At 43.7% G+C, this 23120-nt stretch overlaps 1 protein-coding gene across 1 annotated transcript in view; it reads right to left on the reverse strand.

Annotated features, from left to right (window-relative positions):
- Window positions 1–2921: 2921 nt before the first annotated feature.
- LOC108799844 (astacin-like metalloendopeptidase) overlaps window positions 2922–23120 on the reverse strand; it is a 51334-nt gene continuing 31135 nt past the window's right edge. The window contains exons 5-13 of the mRNA XM_018571771.1: window positions 18075–18192; window positions 16792–16970; window positions 15023–15104; window positions 12694–12821; window positions 11702–11817; window positions 9143–9368; window positions 6842–6966; window positions 6061–6286; window positions 2922–2986 (exon numbers count right to left, since the gene is read on the reverse strand). Of these exons, the coding sequence (XP_018427273.1) occupies window positions 2922–2986; window positions 6061–6286; window positions 6842–6966; window positions 9143–9368; window positions 11702–11817; window positions 12694–12821; window positions 15023–15104; window positions 16792–16970; window positions 18075–18192 (1265 nt within the window). The remainder of the gene's footprint in view (window positions 2987–6060; window positions 6287–6841; window positions 6967–9142; window positions 9369–11701; window positions 11818–12693; window positions 12822–15022; window positions 15105–16791; window positions 16971–18074; window positions 18193–23120) is intronic.

Consider the following 23120-nt stretch of genomic DNA (forward strand, 5'->3'; position numbering starts at 1 on the left):
GGGTTACAGGTTTTTGAAGCTCCTTTTAAAGAAGAACTTTAGAAGGGCAAAAAGAAGAAGGGCAAAACGTTTATTAACCCTTGCAATGGGGCTACCCCTGCACTGCAAGGGTTAACTGCTCGTTGTGGTCTAGGGAGGACAATAACAAAGTTATACTCACCCGATACTCTGAGCCAGCCGGCTGTGACAGCTCTCCCTACAGCCTCTCTCCCCCTACACTGCAGTGATGGCATGTATACATTTCATCCTATGCACTGTGTTTTTGACACGATGACATGAGTATCCTGCAGCGAATAGGGAGAGAGGCTGGAAGGACCGGTCTAAGAGCAAGCTAGAGGATAGGGTGGGTATAATTTTTTAAACAAGCACTTAACCCTTGCAGTGGGGATACCCCTGCACTGCAAGGGTTAACTGCTCGTTGTGGTCTAGGGAGGAAAATAACAAAGTTATGCTCACCCGATCCACAGAGCCAGCTGGCTGTGACAGTTATCCCTCTAGCCTCTCTCCCCCTACACTGCAGCGACTGAATGTATACATTTCATCCTATGCACTGTGTATTGGACGTGATGACTCGAGGATCCTGCGACGGATAGGGAGAAAGGCTGGAAGGACCGGTCTAAGAGCAAGCTAGAGGATCGGGTGAGTATCATTTTTTTTTATTTCAGCACTTAAAACAAAACAAGCACTTGACCCTGGGGGTAGCCCCACTGCGGGGGTAAATAAAATTTTTGGGCGGAGTTCTGCTTTAACTATCCTGAACCTGCTCTTGTGCAAAAAACAAAACCTTTAATTTAATGTTTTGAATTACAAGGTGACATTTAAAAAAAATATTTAATTAATTAATTAAACCAGCAGTACACAAATAAAGGTTCTTGTATAAAAGCTCAGCCTGGTGAATAGCTGGGCTGATGCCATTCTCAAGGCACTAGGGGCCCTAGATAATACTCTTCAGTGCCATCTAGGGACCCTAGTGCTGTGCAAATGACATATGCCCTGCTACATGCAGGTGGAGCTTTTATATATGATCCCCGTAATCATTAAATAGATGCAAAAAAATACAAGAACATAAATGCAGAGAACGCTGATTACATTAAAATAAACAAGCCTTAATTCACATTCTCCAACCCTCCCCCCTCCCCCCCCTTCAATCCACCAATTAAAAGGAAACAAAGAGTAGATTTTACATTTTTCTTTCAATCAAATATCACCTAGAAGCTCAATGACTGAAACAGTGTCAATCAATGACACATTGTGCGCTTTGCAAAACACTGAGAATTGAACGAATGCAAAATGGTAGCTTGCGCTGAAAACCTTTAATGCTTCCTATGCGTGTACAGCATGATTATTATGTATGTGCATGTTGTATGTATTTTGTGTGTATAGGGGTAATTTAGTTTATTTTTGAATTTTCAATAAATATTTAATTACTTTTGTATACAGCTTACTCTTTGCTTGGTTTACACACACACACACACACACACACACACACACACACACACACACACACACACGCACACACATAAACACACACATATACGCACACACACATACTCATACACACATACATACATACATATACACTCATGTATATCACTGACCCCAGAATAAGTCAGTTAGCGTGACAACAAACTGCGAAGTTTATGTTTGGGCACGCAATGTTTATATTGCTTAACAAAATATTAAGCAATTTACATAGCTATGAGGCAAATTGTTACAGTTGGCTGTGTGTGTTCACTGGAATAAAAGCTTTGTTCCTGGAAATATACTGACGCTCAGTGGATTATATTGGTAGTGCAATTCCATCTTAACATGCAGCTTCCTCTAAAGGTGCCCATACACTGCACGATTCTCGTACGAGAATCGAGGGAAATCCTGCGATCGTACGAGAATCGTGCAGTGTGAATGAAGACGTGCGACCGTTTCTAATGTACGGTCGCACGTCTTTTGTCTACGGAGCATGCTAGAAAACCAGCAGAGAATCGTACGATTTTCGGCTGGTTTTTAGCATGATGGTAAGATTAATGCCGCACGGGCCGGTGTGCGCACGCGCACACTGCCCATTCAGCATTGCGGTCATCGGAAGCCCGCCCCTCAGGGTGCAAGTACGATCTGCCTGTCCAAGATGGGCAAATCGCACGTTTTTTTAAATTACTTTACAACCATCGCAAGACTAAGGTCTTGCGACGGTTGTAAAGTGTATGGCCACCTTAACTTTACAAATTTGCATGAATAACTTTACAGCTTAGAATGATGCCTGAATGAAGATGGTTCCGTCCTTCCGGAGAGAAAATCAGGTGGCACTGTCAGGGATATGCACGGTGATCTCTGCTAGAGGTTTTTAAACACCTGTAAGTGCTACACTTGTTTGTCATTGAGCGTACCTACACCTAACATGAACAAATGTATCTGATGCTAGATAGGATTTATTAGATAAAAGCATTCAGGTTTTCATGGTATCACTCACCTTTTATAGGCTGCTTCTCCAAACCAGTTGAAGAAGAAAATTGTTGCAATTATAAATGTGTTGGCGTTCTCATGTTTATTTCTTTTGTTTTTATTGGTATGACGCAAAAAAAGTGGAGAGAAAAAAAAGCCAAACCTGACACATTCCACGCAAAACTCCAAAAAAGGACCGGACAACATTATTGTCACCTCAATGGAGCATCGCTGGAGCCATTTCTTTTTTATTAATTTTTTTAATTAAAGGATTTTATCAAAAGTCTGGATTTGTTAATAACTATTTTATTTAACCCTTTAGTGAATGGGTAGGGGTGCAAATACCCCTTACTCAAATACATTTTATATGAATTACCAGGTTAGGCAGTCCTAACCTCAACAATAAAAATGTAGGCGTTGTCACTGGAACAGGGGGTGAGGGGGGTATACCTCTACCAGTGACTACTGTTACAGGAGAATTTACCTCACTTTGAAAATATTTCCTTACTTCCTGTTTTGTCTATGGTGCAGGAAATGACATCAACTCTCCCTAACAGGATATAGACAAAAATTATCAGCAACATTATCTACTCTTTCCAAAACTAAAAAAAGTTTTCGCTTTGCATACACTTTAATAACATTGGTTCTGCGTTGTTCTGGCGCCCTGCCATGTGACCAATGCCAAGGAATTGTTCATGTGATTATTGCCAGATCCACTCTAGATGTCTTGGGAGAGACCATGTGACTCTGGTGTGACTCTGGTGTGACTCTGGTGTGACTCTGCAGTTATAGGCTTGATTTTTATTCCAGATGTTTGCGATGAATGGTCGGTGTTCCTGATTGGTCGGCACTGGTAACAATTTTACAGTCATTTGTTCATTTTGTGGCTATTGTTTTCTACTAAAGGTCCCAAGTTCGCAGTGGTCCTGAACTTATCCAGAGGGAACTGAAAAAAAGTGAAAGTTCACAATTAGGAGATATCTTAACACTGATCAGATCTTGCCCAGTAAGACATTGGAAAAAAACAGTGAGGATGTGAATTCTACAACCTGTTGAAAAGTTACATCTTATCTGTCCAGGTTCCAGTAAAATGAACTGTGACTTACACATCATCATTAAAAGGTCAGCAGATCACGTTCTCAAACAATTCATCCCCACACAGCTACCTCCTCATGTTTCACTGGCCCCTCCCTTGTAGATTGTACACCCTCAGGGGCAGGGCCCTCCTTACCATCTTGTCATGAATTGTATTGTGATTGTAATGTCTTCCTTATATTGTAAAGCGCTGCGCACACTGTTGGCGCTATATAAATCCTGTATAATAATAATAATAATGGTTCAAGTAGCTTATACAGTATGTCTTGGATACTCTATCAGTGAAATCTCCCTTAAATCTCGGTCCTGTTCTTGTACACATGGGAGTTTTGGGTGTTCCTGCCCACCTTTATGTGTCCTAGCTCCTCCTGTTACAGTCTTCATAATATAAAACACATAAAAACCCAGCAGGGAATGTGGGAACCCCTCACAATGGGAACAGCAGGTATGTGAACTACATGACTCTCCCAAATAGTCAGGTGACCTAATTCTTCAGCATCTATCAGACAGTGAAATGTCAGCTTTGGGTGGACTGACCCTTTAGACCAGGGGTGGGCAACTCCAGCCCTCCAGCTGTGCTTTAACTACAAATCCCATAATCCCTCTGCTTCTGGAAGTCACGAGGCTGTCAAGAGTCTTGCAATGCCTCATGCCTTGTACTTCCACAACCGCTGCTGGAGCGCCGGAGTTGCCCAACCCTGCTTTAGACACAGAAGGCCATTGCTGCAGCAGGCATACAGACATCAGATAAAAGAGAAGGTTATGTGGCGTGACTCACCAGCATCCCTCAGAAATTGAAATATAAAATTATGTGGAGTGACTGTCAAATAATCCAACCAGAGGGAGTAACATAACTCCTAATATTTAACAATCTAAAATATGAGAGTACCAAAGGCTCTGACCTGACAAAATCACCCCCTAATCTGCAGAGGCAACACAATGTGACAATAGTTGTAGAAAATCCCCTATTACCCTGTTTCCCTGAAAATAAGACCTAGTACTATTTTTGGGAATTGCTAAAATATAAGACCTACCCCGAAAATAAGACCTAGTTGTGACCCTTCCCAGGGCCGGTGGTGGCATAAGGGGGAACTTGAAGAGCCACGGGAGAGAATCAGCGGTGCCAACCAAGCTAGCGCTAGAGGAGGCGGCACCGGAGGGAGCAGAGCCGCATAAGCCGATGCCTCCTCTATAGTGCCGGCTCCTGTCACATGCGGAGTGATACCAAATGCACTCCGCCTGTGAGGAATCCATAGTGAAAGTGCTCTTCGCTCATTCTGGCCAGCGATTGGTTATCACATTGCTCTTGGAAAGGTATGGCACCCCTAATTGCACTGATCATCATATTTTTGTACATGAATACATGTAGACTTTCTACATGAATACGTGCGGATTGTTGTACTGTACATTCAAAAAAATAAACAAAAAAATAAGATCTACCCTGAAAATAAGACCTAGTGTGTTTTTTTGAGCCAAAAAAAATATAAGACAGTGTCTTATTTTCGGGGAAACATGGTATATGGCCAAAGGTTTCAAGACACCTGTCCATCACATTTACCATTATGGCCAAAAGCATGTGGACACCCCATACAATTATTAAATTCAGGAGTTTCCAATGAAAGCCGCTGTTAATGCTACACAGTACAAAGACATTTTGGACAACTGTGCTCTTCCAAACAATTTGGAGGAGACCCTCTTCTGTGATAGACATGGTTTGATGAATTTGGTGTGGAGGAACTTCAGTGGCTTTCACAGAGCCCTGACCTCAACCCTAGTGAACACCTTTGGGATTAATTAGAAGGCCCATTGTGAGCCAGGTCTTTTTGCCCAACAATAGCACCTGAGCTCACAAATGCTTTTTTTGACCTAATGAGCCTAAAATCCCACACACATGCTGCAAAGACTTGTGGAAAGCCTTCCAAGAAGATTGTAGGCTGGCGTAGCAGCAATGGAGGGCCAACTCCATATTAATGTCCATGGTTCTGGAATTGGCTGTCAATCAAGCTCATATAAGTGTAATGGTCGGATGTCCATATACTTTTGGTTATGTAGTATATTGTATGTACTGATGCTCCTGACCTTTCCAGGAGTGATTACAATGAAGATTTTTCATCTTTTATAAGACCTAATAGGAGATGTGTATGCAGGGCAGGATTTCCCACAAGGCCAGGTCTCAGGGCAGCAGGGAGTAGAGGGGCAGCAGGGGTGTGGAATACCTATCTCCCGACACACGGGACATGCAGTTCCGGGCGCCGAGTGGGTAGTTGTTTTCTACAGTTAGCCCTGCTTTGGGCAAGCAGAGCTAAAAGTACAGAGGGGAAGCTGCTGCTTGTTTTGTACAAGTGATCTCGGTGATATCGCCGAGATCACTTGTATGCAGACTGCCGGTCTTCCATTCTCCATTGGGGTTTGGCGGATTGGGGGGCACATTGAGGAACCAGGCCTTGGGGCAGCAGAGAGAGTAAATCCGGCCCTGTGTGTATGCTTTCCGTATCCAAATTCACATTTACAAAGGTTGGATCAACTTACCGAAGGAGTACTTTGCCATGAATCCAGAACTCTCGTGAGAATAGTCACTCACGAAATGCAGGAGAAGGCCGTTTTTGGTGGAAGTGATTGGCTGGATGCTTTCTATGCCGCAATGTGTTGATCCAATGATGGGGGAAGTGGACAAAATCCCATCTCTGATCTCCAGCCAGTCATAAGAACATGGCTTACTGGGCTCTAGGCTGAAACTAGTGAAGACCAGCTGGACCTGAAATTCAGAGCATGTATTATTGTATAAAAATAGATTTAAAACCACAACTGATTGGCAATTTGTTTGCTAAAGCACTGTGTATCATACCGTATTCACTTATTTTTAACATTTGTGCTGCTCGTTTCCTGCAGCCTTTTTATATGCACTCATATAGGATGCATGGCATTTGTCAGGGTGGGTTGTCTGATGGAGCCCAAAGTGGACCATGCCTGTGTATTGTGCATTGAAAGTGCCACTTTCTGTTGTGTCTACAGAACAGGTAGTAAAGAGAAATCTCCCCAATGGGGCATAGATTTCAAAAAAGAATCCTGACAGGGATAAACTATACATCCACTGTCACTCAGATCTCTACAACATAAAGGCCAATCATTATGTAGGCCAAGATAAGAACAAGGAGGGATAATAAGCCTCCCTTAGACAACATAGGAAGTGTGCACAGGGTGCAGGACAGCTTGGAATGTTTGACAAGTTCTGATCAACAGTTTTTTTTAAACTTATCAACAGATATAACATGAGGCTTTCAATGGTGATATAAAATGAAGCTTTTCTTACTTTGTATCCCAACGGTGCGATGATTGTCCAAGTGCAGTCACTATAAGGAGGGTAATTTTGCTGCTTATCATTTCCAGGGCTAAATACGGACCCAGTGCTGGCAACAAAAGTCCCACCGCAATTTACTAAAGAGAATGAGAGCAAAAAAATGTGTCATTTTCATAAAGCACTAAAAGTAGAGACAGCCTAGTAACTATTTTCAGAAAAAGGTCAACGATGGCTCCTTAAAGTAAACCTGTTATTAGAACAGTATGTAAGCTTCCATTTCTGACTTCCTGACAATGCTAGTTGATGGCAATAACTTGGCTTCAGTGCATTCTGAGCCACTGAACAGGGCAAGTATGCAGACAGGGCCGGATTTACTCTCTCTGCTGCCCCAAAGCCATGTTCCTTAATGCGCCCCCCACCATGGAGAATGGCAGAACTGCTGGCTGCATACAAGTGATCTTGGCAAAATAGCGGAGTTCACTTTTACAAAACAAGCGGCGGCTTCCCCGCTGTACATTTAGCTCTGCTTGCCCAAAGCCGGGCTAAATGTAGAAAACAACTACCCGCCCGGCGCTCGGAACTGCATGTCCCGAGCATCAGGAGATAGGAATTCCACACCCCTGCTGTCCCTCTACTCCCTGCTGCCCCGAGGCCAGGCCTTGGTTGGCCTTGTGGGAAATCCATCCCTGTATGCAGATCAAAAGAGCAAAAGAAATGTCAAATGCCCTTACGTGCATACAAGTCAGAAGCTCAGCATGCCAGTCAGAATTAGCATTTTGCAGGTGGTAAGCTTCGCAATGACAGGACCTATGTTTCTCCACCAATACAGTTTTTCTCTAATATGAAGAATTTTATTCAAACAATAAAAGCTGAGTAGCTGTTGATTGGCTTCTTAATTCAAAGTGTACAGCACAGGCAGATGCTGAGGAACTGCTGAGATGCTCCTACATATACTAAAGGTAAATCAATGCCACAAGGGAGGACTTGACTTTATATCCATTAATGCTGGCACGGGGCACTATGCATTAATCTCCTCTTCGCTGCATATCAGCTTTAACAATGTGTGCAGCCTGAACCTTCCGTTGTACTCTGCCTAAGCTCTGAAGGAGATGTCTGCATCCCCCCAAAAACTTGACTATTTGCATTAGGTGCTTCTCACCATACAGCCATTGAGTGATCAGATGTTGAATGGTGTTGCCATTGTTCTCAGGAGTCCAGCAGCTGAGGACACATATATGGTCCTCACACACAACCTCAGACAAACAGGTTCATCCCAAGAAAAAAATAGTCTTGAAGTAGTCAATCCTGGCTACTGTTAGTTCAAAACTACCACACATTACTGTCTGGTAGAGGGAAGTGTTCTAACACAAACTTCCATTGTGGCTCTGAGATGTCCTGTGACCAAATGCTGAAGGTCCAGCAGGTTGTGTTTTCCTGTTTAAAGGAGAACTATGGGGTTAAGGCTTTTCCCCATAGTTCTCCTAAGGGTAATGGGAGGACACAAACTAGCGTCCTCCCGTCACCCAAAGCTCAGTATACCGCGAGCTACAGCTCGCTGTATATTGAGATGCCGTAGCCGGCACGGATCCCGACAATTATGTCTGAATTCAACCAGCTGCGTGAGTGACAGCTGGCTCTGTCTATCTTGAGGCAGAGCCAGCTGTACCCGCCCCTCCCCCGTCCGTTCCGCCAGTCAGCGCTGGATGATCGGACAGGGGAGGGGGGAATCCAGTCCCTCCCCTGTCACGGCTCGTTGCCGGCACAGGATCGAGAAGTGAGCGAGCACCGGTATGTGTTCGCTCACTTCCCGATCTACTTAGCCGACCTGTGACAGTTTCATTGTCACAGGTTGGCTCAGATTATGAGGCTGAGTGAAAATCACTCGCCTCATAATTCTCCTTTAAAAATAAGCTTATTAAAAAAAAATCTTACAAGCATCAGTAACATTTTTTTTTTCCTTGCAGTGTACAACTCAAGTTTAGCTAAAAGCAACACCAACAACCTAAACATGGAATACGATTACACCTCTGTAATGCATTATGGGAAGTAAGTATGCAATACATAGTAGACATTACTTTGTTATTTAAAAAAGTGACTGCCCCTGCACTGCAAGTGCTCATTTTGTCTAAGAGACTCAAATAAGGTTGCATTACTGATCCTCAGCTCTGCGGTAGTCGGCGCTCACTTCTTTTCCCATCCCCTATAAATCACTCACCTCATAATGCTCCTTTAAGCCAAAGGATCCTGACCCTCCCCTTCTAGACTCCATTGGCACTGTTTTTAAAATGTTTACTTATACATTCATTCTGTTACCTGTGCTGTATGAGGCTTTGAATCCAGTGGCCGTAGTTGACCCATCGGTGACAAATTCCACCAGCATCACGGAACCAGAAGACACCAGGGAGGGCATTTGTCCAGAGCCGCAGGACTTGTCCAGCAGCAATGGAGATGTTCTGCTGGGACCATCAAACACCCTGATATAATCCGCTGTGCACCCAGTAGAGCTCTGCACATCAAATGCTTTAAATTGCAAGAGTGCCTAAAAAGAGATTTAAAAGTATATTTATGGATCTTGATGCTTTTCTTTTAAATTAATAATACACAAAAGTGCTAAGTACAAAAATCCATTTAGCACATGTAAAATGTTAGCACTCAACAAACTGGTTAAAGAGATTATATTGCCCAAATCACACTAGAGCTACGCGGGTGATTTTTAGTAGCTTGATCTATGGCAACTGATGAAATAAATATCTATCTATAAGCTACACATGTAATGCACTTCATGGCTGAACGCTTGGTGACATTTGACCATGACACCTATATGAGCTTTTTGGACATCCCATTCCAAAAGCATGGGCATTAATATGCATTTGTTCCCCTCCTTTGTGGTAATAACAGCCTGGACCCTTCAGGGAAGGCTTTCCACAAGATTTTGATGTCTGGTTTATGCCCTTTAACCAAAAGAACATTTGTGAGGTCAGGTACTGATGTTGGATGAGAAGATCTGGCTTACAATTTTTTAATTTTGTTTCAATGAATCCCAAAGGGTCACTCAAGTTCTTCCACACCAAACTCATTAAACCATGTCTTTATGTTACTGGCTTTGTGCATAGGGGCGCAGTCATGCTGGAACAGAAAAGGGCCTTCACCAACTTCCACAAGGTTGGACACGCACAGTTGCCTTAAATGTCTTTGTATGCTGGAGTATTAACAGTACACTTCACTGGAAATGCCTGAAATGAATCATTTGGTTAGGTGTTCACAAACCTTTAGCTATGTAGTGTATGTAGTAGGATGTACAGTAGCAATGATTATTCACACAATGAGAACATTGTGCTGTCACATGAAATGAATCATTTTCTACCTCTTGTGTAAGATATCATTTCTTCTATCAGTTTACCAATTGATATTATGGTTGGGGATTCATTGGCAGCAAAGATTGGCCATGTAGCTCTAGCCTGAGGAAAATATGAAATGTATTGTCTCTTGTATTTAAGTGTGGAAAATAATGATTTGATCCCCTGCAGATTTTGAAAGTTTGCCCACTTACAAAGAAATGAAAGGTCTATACGTTTTTTTAAATGATAGAGACAGAATATCAGCCAAAAATCCAGAAAAAAAACATTATACAAATGTTACAAATTGAGTTGCAGTTCAGTGAGTAAAATAAGTATTTGATCCCCTACCAACCAACAATAATTCTGGCCCCCACAGACTGGCTATGTGGTACACAGATTAGTCCTGTCACTTTAAGAAGGTGCTCCTAATGACAACTTGTTATGTATTAAAAAAAAGATACCTGTCCACAGAATCTCTTTCTTCCATTCAAACCTCACCAAGGAGTTGTCAAATTACATTAGGGACAAGATTGTGGACCTGCATAAGGCTGGAATGGGCTACAAGACTATCAGCAAGAAGCTTGGTGAGAAGGAAACAACTGTTTGAGCGATTATTGGCAATTGGAAGGAATACAAAATAACCATCAAACCATCTGGCTAGCTATATACTGGGCAAAAGGGTTATAAATCAACCCCAAAGTGTATCTATAGCCAAAACATTTTTCTTTTTGTTCTTGATAGGGTAGGAAAGGATAAAAAACTGTATTTAAAAAAAAAAAAAAACTTTTTGCTACTGGTGTCCATTGGGGAGGTTTTCTTTCACCTCCTGTCCCAGAAATACAACAGGAAGTTTGTAGATATCTCTCCAAATGAGTGTGAATGTAAACACCATCTTACACAGTTGTCATAATAATATGTGTCCCCATTTAACCCCTTCATGACTGAGGCCCTTTTGTCCATTTTTGCACCCATGTTATATTCCACATTTTAGGCCTGAAAATGACGTAAAATCCCCCAACATTATATATTTTCTGAATGCCAAGACCCTATAGAATAAAATGGTGGTAGTTGAAAATTTTTATGTTGCGCAATATTAGCGCAACTCCTTATTAAACCCCAAAATTTTGTGACAAATTTAATTAAATGCCCCAAAACACAACAAATTACCCATTTTTTAATGAAATATAAAAGATGAGGTTACAACGAGTAAAACGATACCCAACATGCCCAGTTTACAGATTGCGTGCGACCGTGAAACGGCGAAAAACTGCAGTACCCCAAAAAGTCAATAAAAGACACTTTAAAAGCCCCCACAGGTCATCAATTTAGAGATAGGCAAAAGTCGCCGGGAGTCTGTTTAAACAGCCCTGATGCTGGCGACGTACACTGTACGTCGTCAGTCACAAAGGGGTTAAAGGTCTTTCCTCTCCTCCGGGTACTCTCGGCAGCTCTAACATTTTGGATTTCCCATTTTAGACAATGCTCACCTGGACATATAGAGCAGCGTTGTCCTGTGTAGAATAAGAATTATTACCTGGCTGTTTGGCAGGCGGATGAGCCAGGTGCAGTTGTAGTTGTTTGGGTAATTTGAAGGGTTGGAAGCAGAGAAGAAGACACCTGTGTCAGTGGACAATACAGAGGAGCAGACGTCTGGGGAGAAATGAAGGAAGAACCAGGTTATGAACAAGGTGAGACAGATAGATTGATACATAACAAAACAAAAATGTCTAAACAAAAGCCTGTGCTATAGTTTCTACAGTAAAGCTGTTTAGGACTCCCAATATAACCTATTTATTGTTTTTCCCTAGTTTCTGAGGGTGTGAGGTCTCCTAACAGTGGCATAACTATAGCCATAGTAGATCACTTGAGTGCTATGGGGTTGGAGGGTGGGGAGAGGGCCCCACTAGGGAGGATTTTAAATGTCTCCATTCTAGAAGAGCTAACGTCAGGTGCACAGGATCATGGGATCATGCATTGGGATCATACTGTCACTATTCATAGATAGTCCAATCCAAACCCCTCTATCCCTCTTTCTTCCCCAGTTGTCCCTCTTTTTGGTCTGACGTACAGATATCCATGAAAACGACCATGCAAAGGTTCTATTCAACTACCAAAAGTGTTATTCTGCAATAAAACCTTCATCTTATCTCTTAATTACCTTGTTCCATATTTCGAAAAGCCAGAACAAAGGAAATATAATGGTAAAAAAAAATAATAACCTGGGCTTAACCAATTATTTTTGGCATATAGATTCTTAATGGTTCACATAACTGAGGGCATGGCAGGGATATGTCCATTGCCTAAATACATTTTGCTGGAAGGTGTTCCTCTTTCTCATCTTAGGAAGTTGGGAGGTATGCACTAGTGATGGATTTGACCCAAAGCCTTATGTTGACTATAAGTAGGTTTCAGGTGGTCGGCCACTTTGAACCAGCTTACATTTGCTAAAATGACCCATCTGATCCATTGATCCAAAGCTAATACAGTTTCCTTTTACAAGCACTCTGACATTTCGGACACACTTACTGCAGCTGTAGAGTCTGTTGATCTTGGCGACATCCAGGTTGCTCAATCCTATTCTCTGTCCAATGTTGATGTTGTTGTTAGGGATGGGCTGAATGGACTGTTTGACGTAGTAATTGGTGAATGCAAATCTGTAGACAGGAACAGACAAATAGGATGGAGGTTGTGTTACATTCAGAAAAATGTATCCTATTTTGATGGGAGGTTACAAGACTCAATACATTTGTACGTTCTCTATGACCTTTAAAGCTACAGAGAGCTCTAGTCGATGAGCTTAAAGTAGGACTGAGTTTTGTATAGAGTAAGGGAGGGTTATCACACTTTTTATCAACTTTTTTTGCCATCTGTGATCAATTGGGGAGATTTTCCTTAATTTACTGTCTGATAGCCACAACAGGAAGTGAGAGGAAATCCTTCCAAAGAGAGGGAAATCCCTGATGGTCAGCAGGGTCACCAGAACTAGTGTCCCAATAGGAAGATTTGCTATCTATTCCTGTACTAGTGACCATCCACAATTTGGGATTTTCTTTCTCTTTCACTTTCTGTGATAACGGTCACCAGGACAAACAGAAACGGTGAATCTCTCTATTGGGGGCACAGGAAGCAATACAAATTTCGATACCTTCCCGCTCTATCCAACAAAAAGTTCACGTACTACTAAATAGAGGAGGGACACCTACCTTCCCTTTCTGCTAGATGGGATGTTCAAATAAGTTAGAGTACACAGGCTGCCAACAACCCTGCAGGAAATGAGTTCTGGGCTGCCTTACCAGAAAGCCCAGCATGCCTAGCAAATGGAGTGTCATTGAAGCACCTTGTATTCAATTTTGTATTATATAAAAATGTGTTAATATAACAGCAAAACATCAGATGATGAAGATTAACCTCAGACAACTAAATTAAATAATTGCTTATTTTTAGGTATTTATATCTGCTCCTCCTACTTCTTTTTTTCTAATACACAAGAAAAACAGAAATGTGTGTATTTCTATAAATAAAAACTGCTGACGCTGTGGAAACGCAAGCTGGTGTGTTCCCAGGTTCCCAGCACCGCCCTCTCTCTGAGCACTTTGCATCGTTTCCACCACATGGTTAGGGTTACATAGCACTAAACCATGTGACCAGGAGCTGCATTCCTGGCCTGAAGAGACATCAGAATCTGGATACAATTGTATCAATTAACAGTAAACTAAATGATAAGTGTTACAATTCTACAATCACAAAAAATCCAATTAAAGATAATCTGTGCATTAAAGAAGAACTCCAGGCAAATAAAAAAAGCTTACCCTTGCAGTGGGGCTACTCCTGCACTGCAAGGGTAAAGTGCACGTTGTGTCTAGGGGACTCAAATAAAGAAGATATAGTCAACTGGTCCTCGGTGGCACCGGCTCCCTCCAGGCTGCTAGACCGGTGCCCCCAGCCTTTTTTCCTCTGAGCTCCAGCGGTCTAAGGTCCATTGACTTGCATTAGACATGAGGACGCAAGGAACATTGCATAGCCAGAGCCAGGGCTGTCTTTAACGCATGGCAAAAGGGGCAGCTGCCCAGGGCCCAGTCATTGTTGTGGGGCACAAAGGGCAGCTGCCAAAGGTGGCCTTTGCACCTGGATGGGGGATAGGGAGTCTGCCAGGTGAAGGGACTACAGCCTAAATCAGGGCAGCATGAACAGTGGGTGTCTGGTGGGGAGACCCTGAGTGTCTGTACTGGCTGCTGCATGTGTGTATTAGGGAACACTGAACATCCAGAGAGAGGGGTCACTACATGCTGCTTGTCTGTATGTGATGGGGTCACTACATGCTTTCCATGTACGTATGATGGGGGACAATAAACCTTAGTCAATGCTAGCATAAGGCTGCATAGTCAGTCGTCTGAGTACACCAGGGGGAAGAGGGGGTGAAAATGCACCTTCACCTGTGTACACAATAATCCTTGCACCAGTCCTGTTCTTGAGTCCGCAAAAGATACTCTTCTGTTTACTGTGTGATCGGTATTGCATAGTGTTGCTCTGCCCCTGTCGTATAGGCGTATCCATGGGCGAAATTGCATGGCGGGGCGGGTAGGGGGTGTTTTGTGGTGGGGAGGTTGGTTAGGGGAATGGGATGGGTCGGGAGTGGGGCGCCCAAGAAAATGTTTGCCCAGGGGCCAATCAATATTAAAGACGGCCCTGGCCAGAGCAGAGGGGAAAAGAAGTGAGCGCCGACTACAGCAGAGCTGAGGATCAGTTGACTAACGCAGCCTTATTAGAGTCTCTTAGATGAAACGAGCACTTACAGTGGAGGGGTAGACTCTTTTTTAAATAACAAAGTCATGTCTACTATGTATTGCATACTTACTTCCCGTAATGCATTACGGAGGTGTAATCGTATTCCATGTTTAGGTTGTTGGTGTTGCTTTTAGCTAAACTTGAGTTGTACACTGCAAGAAAAAGAAAATGTTACTGATGCTTGTAAGATTTTTTTTTTTAAAGTAAGCTTATCATTAAAGAAGCATGATGGTTCCTGTCGCTGACATTGGTCTGTGAGATCACCAGCTAAGAATCAACATGTGCCAGGTATGGTAACATCTCCTGATCTGCATACTCGTTCTGGGTCAGTGACATAGAGGGTAATGAAGACACAGACAGTCAGAAAATAGACATGTGAGCTGCGGAAAAATTCGGTTCGGTTCAGATATTTTGCAGTTTTGGAATTTGGGATTCGGATCCGAAATTCAATTCGGTTCGGGGTTCGGAGGAAATCTGAATTTTCGTTAGTTTCCGATGAGTTTACAAATATTCGTTGCGAATACCACAGAAAACAATATACAGATATTAATACTAAAGCTGTATCTCCTAGACACGAATGGCATTCGGGATCCGAATGGTATTCAGGAGCTCCCAAATGCCATTCGGGTCTGGGAGCCTCAGCTTTAGTAATGTATATGGCTCCCATGTTGCCGTAACGAAAATTCGTGTTCAAACCCATTCGGATGCATTGGCCAGAAAAGTCACATTTCAGATTCAGTTTAGTTTTGAACGAAATTTGGACCGGATCCGAAATTCATAAACGGAAATTCGGATTCGAACACAATTGGATGCATTGGGTTTTGGAAAATTCGTATAAATTGTGATTCGGAATGAAACGCATCGCACATGTCTTCCAGAAAAGTCCCATTTTCAGAAGGACAGCTCAGCAATGAGAATGTTTCTCTTGTGACAGGATCTCTTTAAATCTTTTTTTTTTTTTAATCCATGGCTATTTTAATAAAATGAGCAATTCCCTTAAAGCCTTTGTGCAATGACCTCCAGTTTGCCCTATTTCTAAAGCAGCCACAATGTGAGTAGAAAGGTCTGTCCTCTGCCGCCATGCATGCACCCTTGTGTGGAAGCAGTGGTCTCCCTGCAAGGTCTGGCATGCTCCTTGTTGACTGGGCTAACAGAGCTGAAAGCTCTGGCTCTGCTGGCACCATGTTCGACCTCTGCAAGGAGACCATTTCTTCCCTACAGAGAGCAAAGGTCCCACTCTACAGCATGCTGGCAGGGAACAGGCTTTTCTACTCAGGCTGTGGCTGACATTAAAGGAGAACTATGAGGTGAGTGATTTTAACTCATCCTCATAGTTGTAGCCGACCTGTGACAATGAAACTGTCACAGGTCGGCTCAGTAGATCGGGAAGTGAGCGAACACATACAGGCGCTCGCTCACTTCTCGATCTATCCGTGCAGAGAGCTGTGACAGGGAAGGGACTGGATTCCCCCCTCCCCTGTCCGATCCTCCTGCGCTGACTGGAGGAACGGATGGGGGAGGGGGCGGGTACAGCTGGCTCTGCCTCTAGATAGTCAGAGCCAGCTGTCACTCACGCAGCTGGGCGGATCCAGACATAATTGTCGGGATCCGTTTCAGATGCGGCGGCTCAGTATGCCGCGAGTTGTAGCTCGCGGTATACTGAGCTTTGGGTGACGGGAGGACTCTAGTTTGTGTCCTCCCATTACCCTTAGGAGAACTATGGGGAAAAGCCCTAACCCCATAGTTCTCCTTTAAAGACAACAAACTGACATTTGCATGCACATAATAAGTCTTCTTCATCTTATGACTGTTTTAATTAGTCTGCTGTTAAAGTCTTACTGGGAATAACGTTCTCCCAAAGGACCTTGATGTATGAGTCGCGGTCACTTCGGCTGTGCTCATGCTCGAAGCCCACGGCATGGTTTAGCTCATGTTGGACGACCCCGTGTAAAACACAACCGCCTCTATCCAGAGATACCTCCTGACCACCTCCGGAACGTCCCATAAATGACCAGCAGCTGGTACAAACAAAAACCAAAATCAAAATTACAATCCAAATACACAGATGGTACTTCAAACTATGAAGCAAATGTAAAGCAACCAAATAGAATAAGTTTTTCAGGAAACTGAACTCTGATTGGCTTTCGTGGATTACTGGGCAGTTCAGCTTTACTCTCTGTAGCTCTTTAGTGAATGATCAACCAGTTCTGGTAGGACAATTGGAAATTGAAGCATTAGGCCTGGATTTACCTGATAAGCACATATACTACTTCTACACTGGAATATGTCAAAGAGGTGGCAATTCCCTTTGGTATGGTAAGCTCAGAGTACCTCTCAGGGTTTATCTTTCTACTCTGAGAATCCCAGCCAGGATTTCCAGAAGACCCGCTATTAATGGATCTCGCAGAGTCCAGGCCAGTATGGCTGGTAATAGTAAAAGATTCCAGACTAGGACTTCCAGTGTACCCTGAGGCTGGGCGTGTCATCTCTGACTCAGAAGGGTATTTAAGCTCTAGCTCTGCAAGGAGCTGTGCTGTGTCTATTTGCCAGCTTCCTGTTTGTTTAAAGAGCTTATACTTCTGCTGTTTTCTCGTTTCTGACCCGGACCTCCTGACTCTCCTTCACTTGCTGCCCGCCCTGATCTTCTCCCTGGTCCTTTGCTCTTGTCTCCTGCGACTATCCTCTGATTACTCGTTGCTGACCTGGGACCGTCTGACCACCCTCTGCTAGCCGCCTGCCTTGAACACTGCCTGGATCTGACTACTGTCTCCTCATTGGAGCCCTCCTGTTCTCATCCATCCCTTGGCAGGGCAACCCTGGGGATCACGACCTGTTACCAGCAAGCAGCCAAGCCCATCTACACCATCAGGAGCTCTGGTGAACACCGGCTGGTAGTTAGACTCCGCCCCTCAGGAAAGCCTGTGTCACCTGCCAAGGGGTGTCACCCTAACACCCTTTCTCTATAAATCATATAAACAAGGAATCCCATTAATCAAAGAGTGAGGAGGTCATGAGCCCATATATTAGTACAATATGTTGAGCAAGAACCATGAGTGTCAAGAGAAGCCCCAACTGCACGGGGAACCTGTCCCTTACTGTCTGTTCACCAACAACATGCTCACCCAAAATCGCTGATGATGTTCAGGAAATCTGTTTCGGAGGTGCGTGGGACAAAACGAATGCAGGTCAGCGTAGCGAACTCCAACATGGCTCTCGCTATGATAGCTGTTTCTCCCGTGGCTGGTTCAAAAACAAGAGTATAGATTTTTACCAAGGTATGGAGACTGAATCAATAACAAGTATAGATTAAAAGGCCTGAATAGTCTTTTCATTGTTTGTATCGTAAAAGAGATTAATTTGAAATAAATACCGTATATACTCGAGTATAAGCCGTCCCGAATATAAGCCGAGGTACCTAATTTTAGCCAAAAAAACTGGGAAAAAGTATTGACCCGAATATAAGCCGAGGGTGGGAAATGAGGCAGCTACTGGTAGATAGATACCAATAAAATTACATTAATATTTATTTAAAAGAAAAATAACCTAGCTCTGTAAGTGGAAAAGGGGGTACAGGGCTACATATCATGTACTACGGATCATTTAACCCATTCATATTAGCAGAGGATAATTGTAAATCTATTGTTCAGTGCACTCTATATGTAGTATATAGTACATGTACATATAGAGTGCCTGCAACAATACATTTACAATGATCCTCTGCTAACATGAATGGGTTAAATGATCCATAGTACAGGGCTACATACAGATCATTTAATACATTCATGTTAGTATAATTGTAAATGTATTGTCTGCACTGTATTAGCAGTATATACTCTATATAGAGTATATACTGCTAATACAGTGCAGACAATACATTTACAATTATACTAACATGAATGTATTAAATGATCTGTATGTAGCCCTGTACTATGGATCATTTAACCCATTCATGTTAGCAGAGGATCATTGTAAATGTATTGTTGCAGGCACTCTATATGTACATGTACTATATACTACATATAGAGTGCACTGAACAATAGATTTACAATTATCCTCTGCTAATATGAATGGGTTAAATGATCCGTAGTACATGATATGTAGCCCTGTACCCCCTTTTCCACTTACAGAGCTAGGTTATTTTTCTTTTAAATAAATATTAATGTAATTTTATTGGTATCTATCTACCAGTAGCTGCCTCATTTCCCACCCTCGGCTTATATTCGGGTCAATACTTTTTCCCAGTTTTTTTGGCTAAAATTAGGTACCTCGGCTTATATTCGGGACGGCTTATACTCGAGTATATACGGTAATCTTATGTTTATTTTTTTATAACCTTATTTTTATTTTGGAGGCTATTAAGCTGCCATGGGTGAGCTTGGGCTTCTGGTGTGTTGCTGCTCCTCTAGAACGGTGAGGCTGTGTGCATGGTATCCATTCAGTTATATCCAACTCTTGGCAATTCTAGGGGCATCTCTGATATGCTTGAGACTCTTTTCCATAGAATATTCTCGGAGAGTTTTTTTTACACGGTAGTAGCACTGCAAGGCTATGCACATGTGTTGTTGAATGATTATCCCCAGCCTGTGTCAATGGGGAGGAATACAGAAAGACTTGGTGACCTACCGTGTAAAAAATATAGAATTCTATAGAAATGTCACCGCACTCCTTACCACTGTGCCCCTAATGGATCGGTGCTGAAGTGACTATTATTATTATACAGGATTTATATAGTACCAACAGTTTGCGCAGCACTTTACAGAATAGGGAAGCCATGACAATTACAACACAATTCAAGACACAATGGTAAGGAGGGCCCTGCCCCTGAGGCCTTCTATCGAAGAGGGGATAGCGCCACTATGTACAAGTAGATACAACCAGCATGCCAAGGTCAAATGTTCAAAATTGTCTTTATGAATGTGCATACATCTTGTTATAAAAAGGTAGTCTGTATAGCACAGTGGGTAGAGCATCAGGCTTTTAATCTGAGGATCCAAGTTCAAGTCTCTGCCTTTCAACGAGTGGGAGGTCCTTGAGAGGCAGGCACCTGTGATGCCTTTTTATGGCAAGATGTATGCACGCCAATTAAGACGATTTTGGACATTTAAAGGAGAACTATGGGATTAAGGCTTTTCCCCATAGTTCTCCTTAGGGTAACGGGAGGACACAAACTAGCGTCCTCCGGGCACCCTAGATGCGGCAGTATACCACAGACGCCGCAGCTGAAGCGGATCCCGACAATTGTGCCGGGATCCGCCCAGCTGCGTGACTGACAGCTGCCTCTGCCTATCTAGAGGCAGAGCCAGCTGTACCCGCCCCCTCCCCCGTCCGTTCCGCCAGTCAGCGCTGGCGGATCGGAGCGGGGAGGGGGGAATCCAGCCCCTCCCCTGTCACGGCTCTCTACCGTGACAGGATCGAGAAGTGAGCGAACGCCGGTATGTGTTCGCTCACCTCCCGATCTACTGAGCCAACCTGTGACAGTCTCATTGTCACAGGTCAGCTAGAACTATGAGGTGACTGAAAAGCACGCCCCTCATAGTTCTCCTTTAACCTTGGTGTGCTGGTTATATAGTGTATCTACTAGGACACAGTGGCTCCATCCATAGTCACTTTAGCAACTATCCATTGGGGGCATACCGGTAGGGAGTGCGGTGGAATTTTCTACAGAATTCAATATTTTTTACAAGGAAGGTCGCCAGGTCTTTCCTTATCCCTCCCAGTAGCCTGTCTTTGGTAGAAATGTAAGCTGCAGAAAAATTTGGTTCAGTTCCAAAATTTTGTTATTTCGGGATTCGGTTCGAATTTGGTTTGGGTTTTGGATTCGGACGAAATCTGAATTTTCGTTCGTTTCGAATGAGTTTACGAATATTTGTAGCGAATACCACAGAAAACCATATACAGATATTATTACTAAAGCTTCCAGACCCGCATGGCATTCGGGATCCGAATTTCCAAATTGCATCCGAGAGCTCCCAAATGCCATTCAGATCTGGGAGTCATATACATATATTACTAAAGCTGAGGTTCCCAGACCGAATGGCATTCGGAACCTGAATTGCATTTGGCAGCTCCCGAATGCCATGTGGGTCTGGGAGCCTCAGCTTTACTATTATATGTATATACTGTATATGGCTACCATGTTGCCGTAACGAAAATTCGTATTCAGACCCAGAGGCGGCTCTAGACTTTGTGAAGCCTTAGGCGAAACTCAAACGTGAGGCCCCCACTTACTGTATACATTGCCTATTGTAAGACTAGCGTTTAATCCCAGCAGCCAGGAATTTACAGCTTCTAGAGCTAGAATTTTATTTCTGTCTCATATCTAATTCTACAAACAACTATACGCAAAACCCTAACCCTAAGGAAGTAACATGCAGAGGTCAGATGTAAGGAACGCACAGGGTGCAGAGGTCAGATCTAAGGAACGCACAGGGTGCAGAGGCCAGATCTAAGGAACGCACAAGGTGCAGAGGTCAGATGTAAGGAACGCACATTGTGCAGTGGTCAGATGTAAGGAACGCACAGTGTGCAGAGGTCAGATGTAAGGAACGCACAAAGGTCAGATGTAAGGAACGCACAGTTCAGTAGTAAACACAATAAATCCTGCTTTCCTATCACACAGTATGTCATGGGTTATATGTGACATCAGTCTGGCATTTAGAAGGATCTACTCACTGGTATTGGGCAGCTGGATTTTTTCCATAGGGGGTTATTCACAAAGCTGTCGAAGGATCTAGCCGTAGCTTCGGCTGATCCTTCGGCACCAGGACCCGTCCAGTCGGTACCAGGACCCCTGCGGTCCAGTAGAACCAAAGGGCTGCTGTACGGGCTATTCACTATAGCCCGTCCTGCTCCCGAAGTTGGCCGAGGGGCTCAGTCGAGCCGAAGGCATATGCTTCCGCTTGACTGAGCCGAGGTGAAAGGCGAAGCTGGCTGGGCGAAAACCTGCTACTGACAGCTGGGCGGAGCCAGCCATCATCTCACGGCTGGCTTCGGCCACTTGCAGAGACAGATCAGCGTCCCCTGGTTACCAGTGATGCTGATCTGTCATTACATCCCAACTCTCCCAGACACTCCGGGAGTCTCCCGCTATTAGATTGTGCCGGCCGGCTAGAGAAACACTTTCTCCTGGAAAGGTTTACTCTGCTCGATCGAGCAGAGTAATCCTTTTTCTGCTTAGTTGTTTTCTTTTTTTTTCTGACATCAGAGCCGCCGGCGGTCGGCAGTCGGAAAAAAAAAACAGCGTAGGAATGCATAGCTACATTCCTCTTGGCTATTTCACTTTGCAATAGCCAATAGCAAACTAGCTATTGCACCCGCCCACTGCTGCTGTCAAGGCCGACTCTGCTGAGCTCTCATGGTACTGACAGTTCAACGTCCCCTGGTTACTTGTTAACCAGGGGACGCTGATCTGTCAGAACCATGAGATCTCAGCAGAGCCGGCACGCCGCCGGCTCCGACAAGCTCTCAGTGTAATGACAGCTAGTCGCGGCCAATAGAAAACAGTTGGGTGGAGCTATCTGTCACTGCTAGCTCCGCCCAATCGTTTTCTATTTTTTTAAAACTATTTTTCTATTCTGCTCGGTCCCACAGAGGTAACGAGCAGAATAGCCGAGCCGAATGCCGCTCAGCGGCATTCGGCTATTCACTCACTGCTCTTCGGCATCTATGAGAATCGGCCGAACAGCAGCGAGTAGCCTGCCGGAGGTTCGAGGTCTGCACTCCGGGTCGGCTGAACATGCTGAGCATGTTTGGCCGACCCGAAGCCAGCCGCAGCAAGCTGATGTATGGCTGATTTTATCCGGTGTATGGCTGAAATCAGCCGTACTGCCTACGACAACTTTGTGAATAGCCCCCATATAAAAAGTTTTTAGCAGCAGGTGTGAACAGACAACAGTATTTGAAAAAAAGAATGATCGTTTTTGTTTTTCTTTTTTTTCTTCTATTTTACAAAGAGGGGTGCTTTTAAAATAGAAAAATGCATGCTTAAAATAAAAAAATATGATATGAGGGGGGAAAATACTTTCTATAAACGCTGTAAATTGTACCCAGATGTCTGTTTAGAAGCGGCCGTGTCACCGTGTCCTGGGTGCCTTATATCACGTACATGATCCGTCACCATCCCGGCCGGCTCACTTTGTTTTTGGGCAGGAGGGGGCGTGGCGGTGCAT

Source organism: Nanorana parkeri, unplaced genomic scaffold (assembly GCF_000935625.1).
Source record: "Nanorana parkeri isolate BGI_ZX_2015 unplaced genomic scaffold, ASM93562v1 scaffold1834, whole genome shotgun sequence".
Taxonomy (NCBI): Eukaryota; Metazoa; Chordata; class Amphibia; order Anura; family Dicroglossidae; genus Nanorana; species Nanorana parkeri.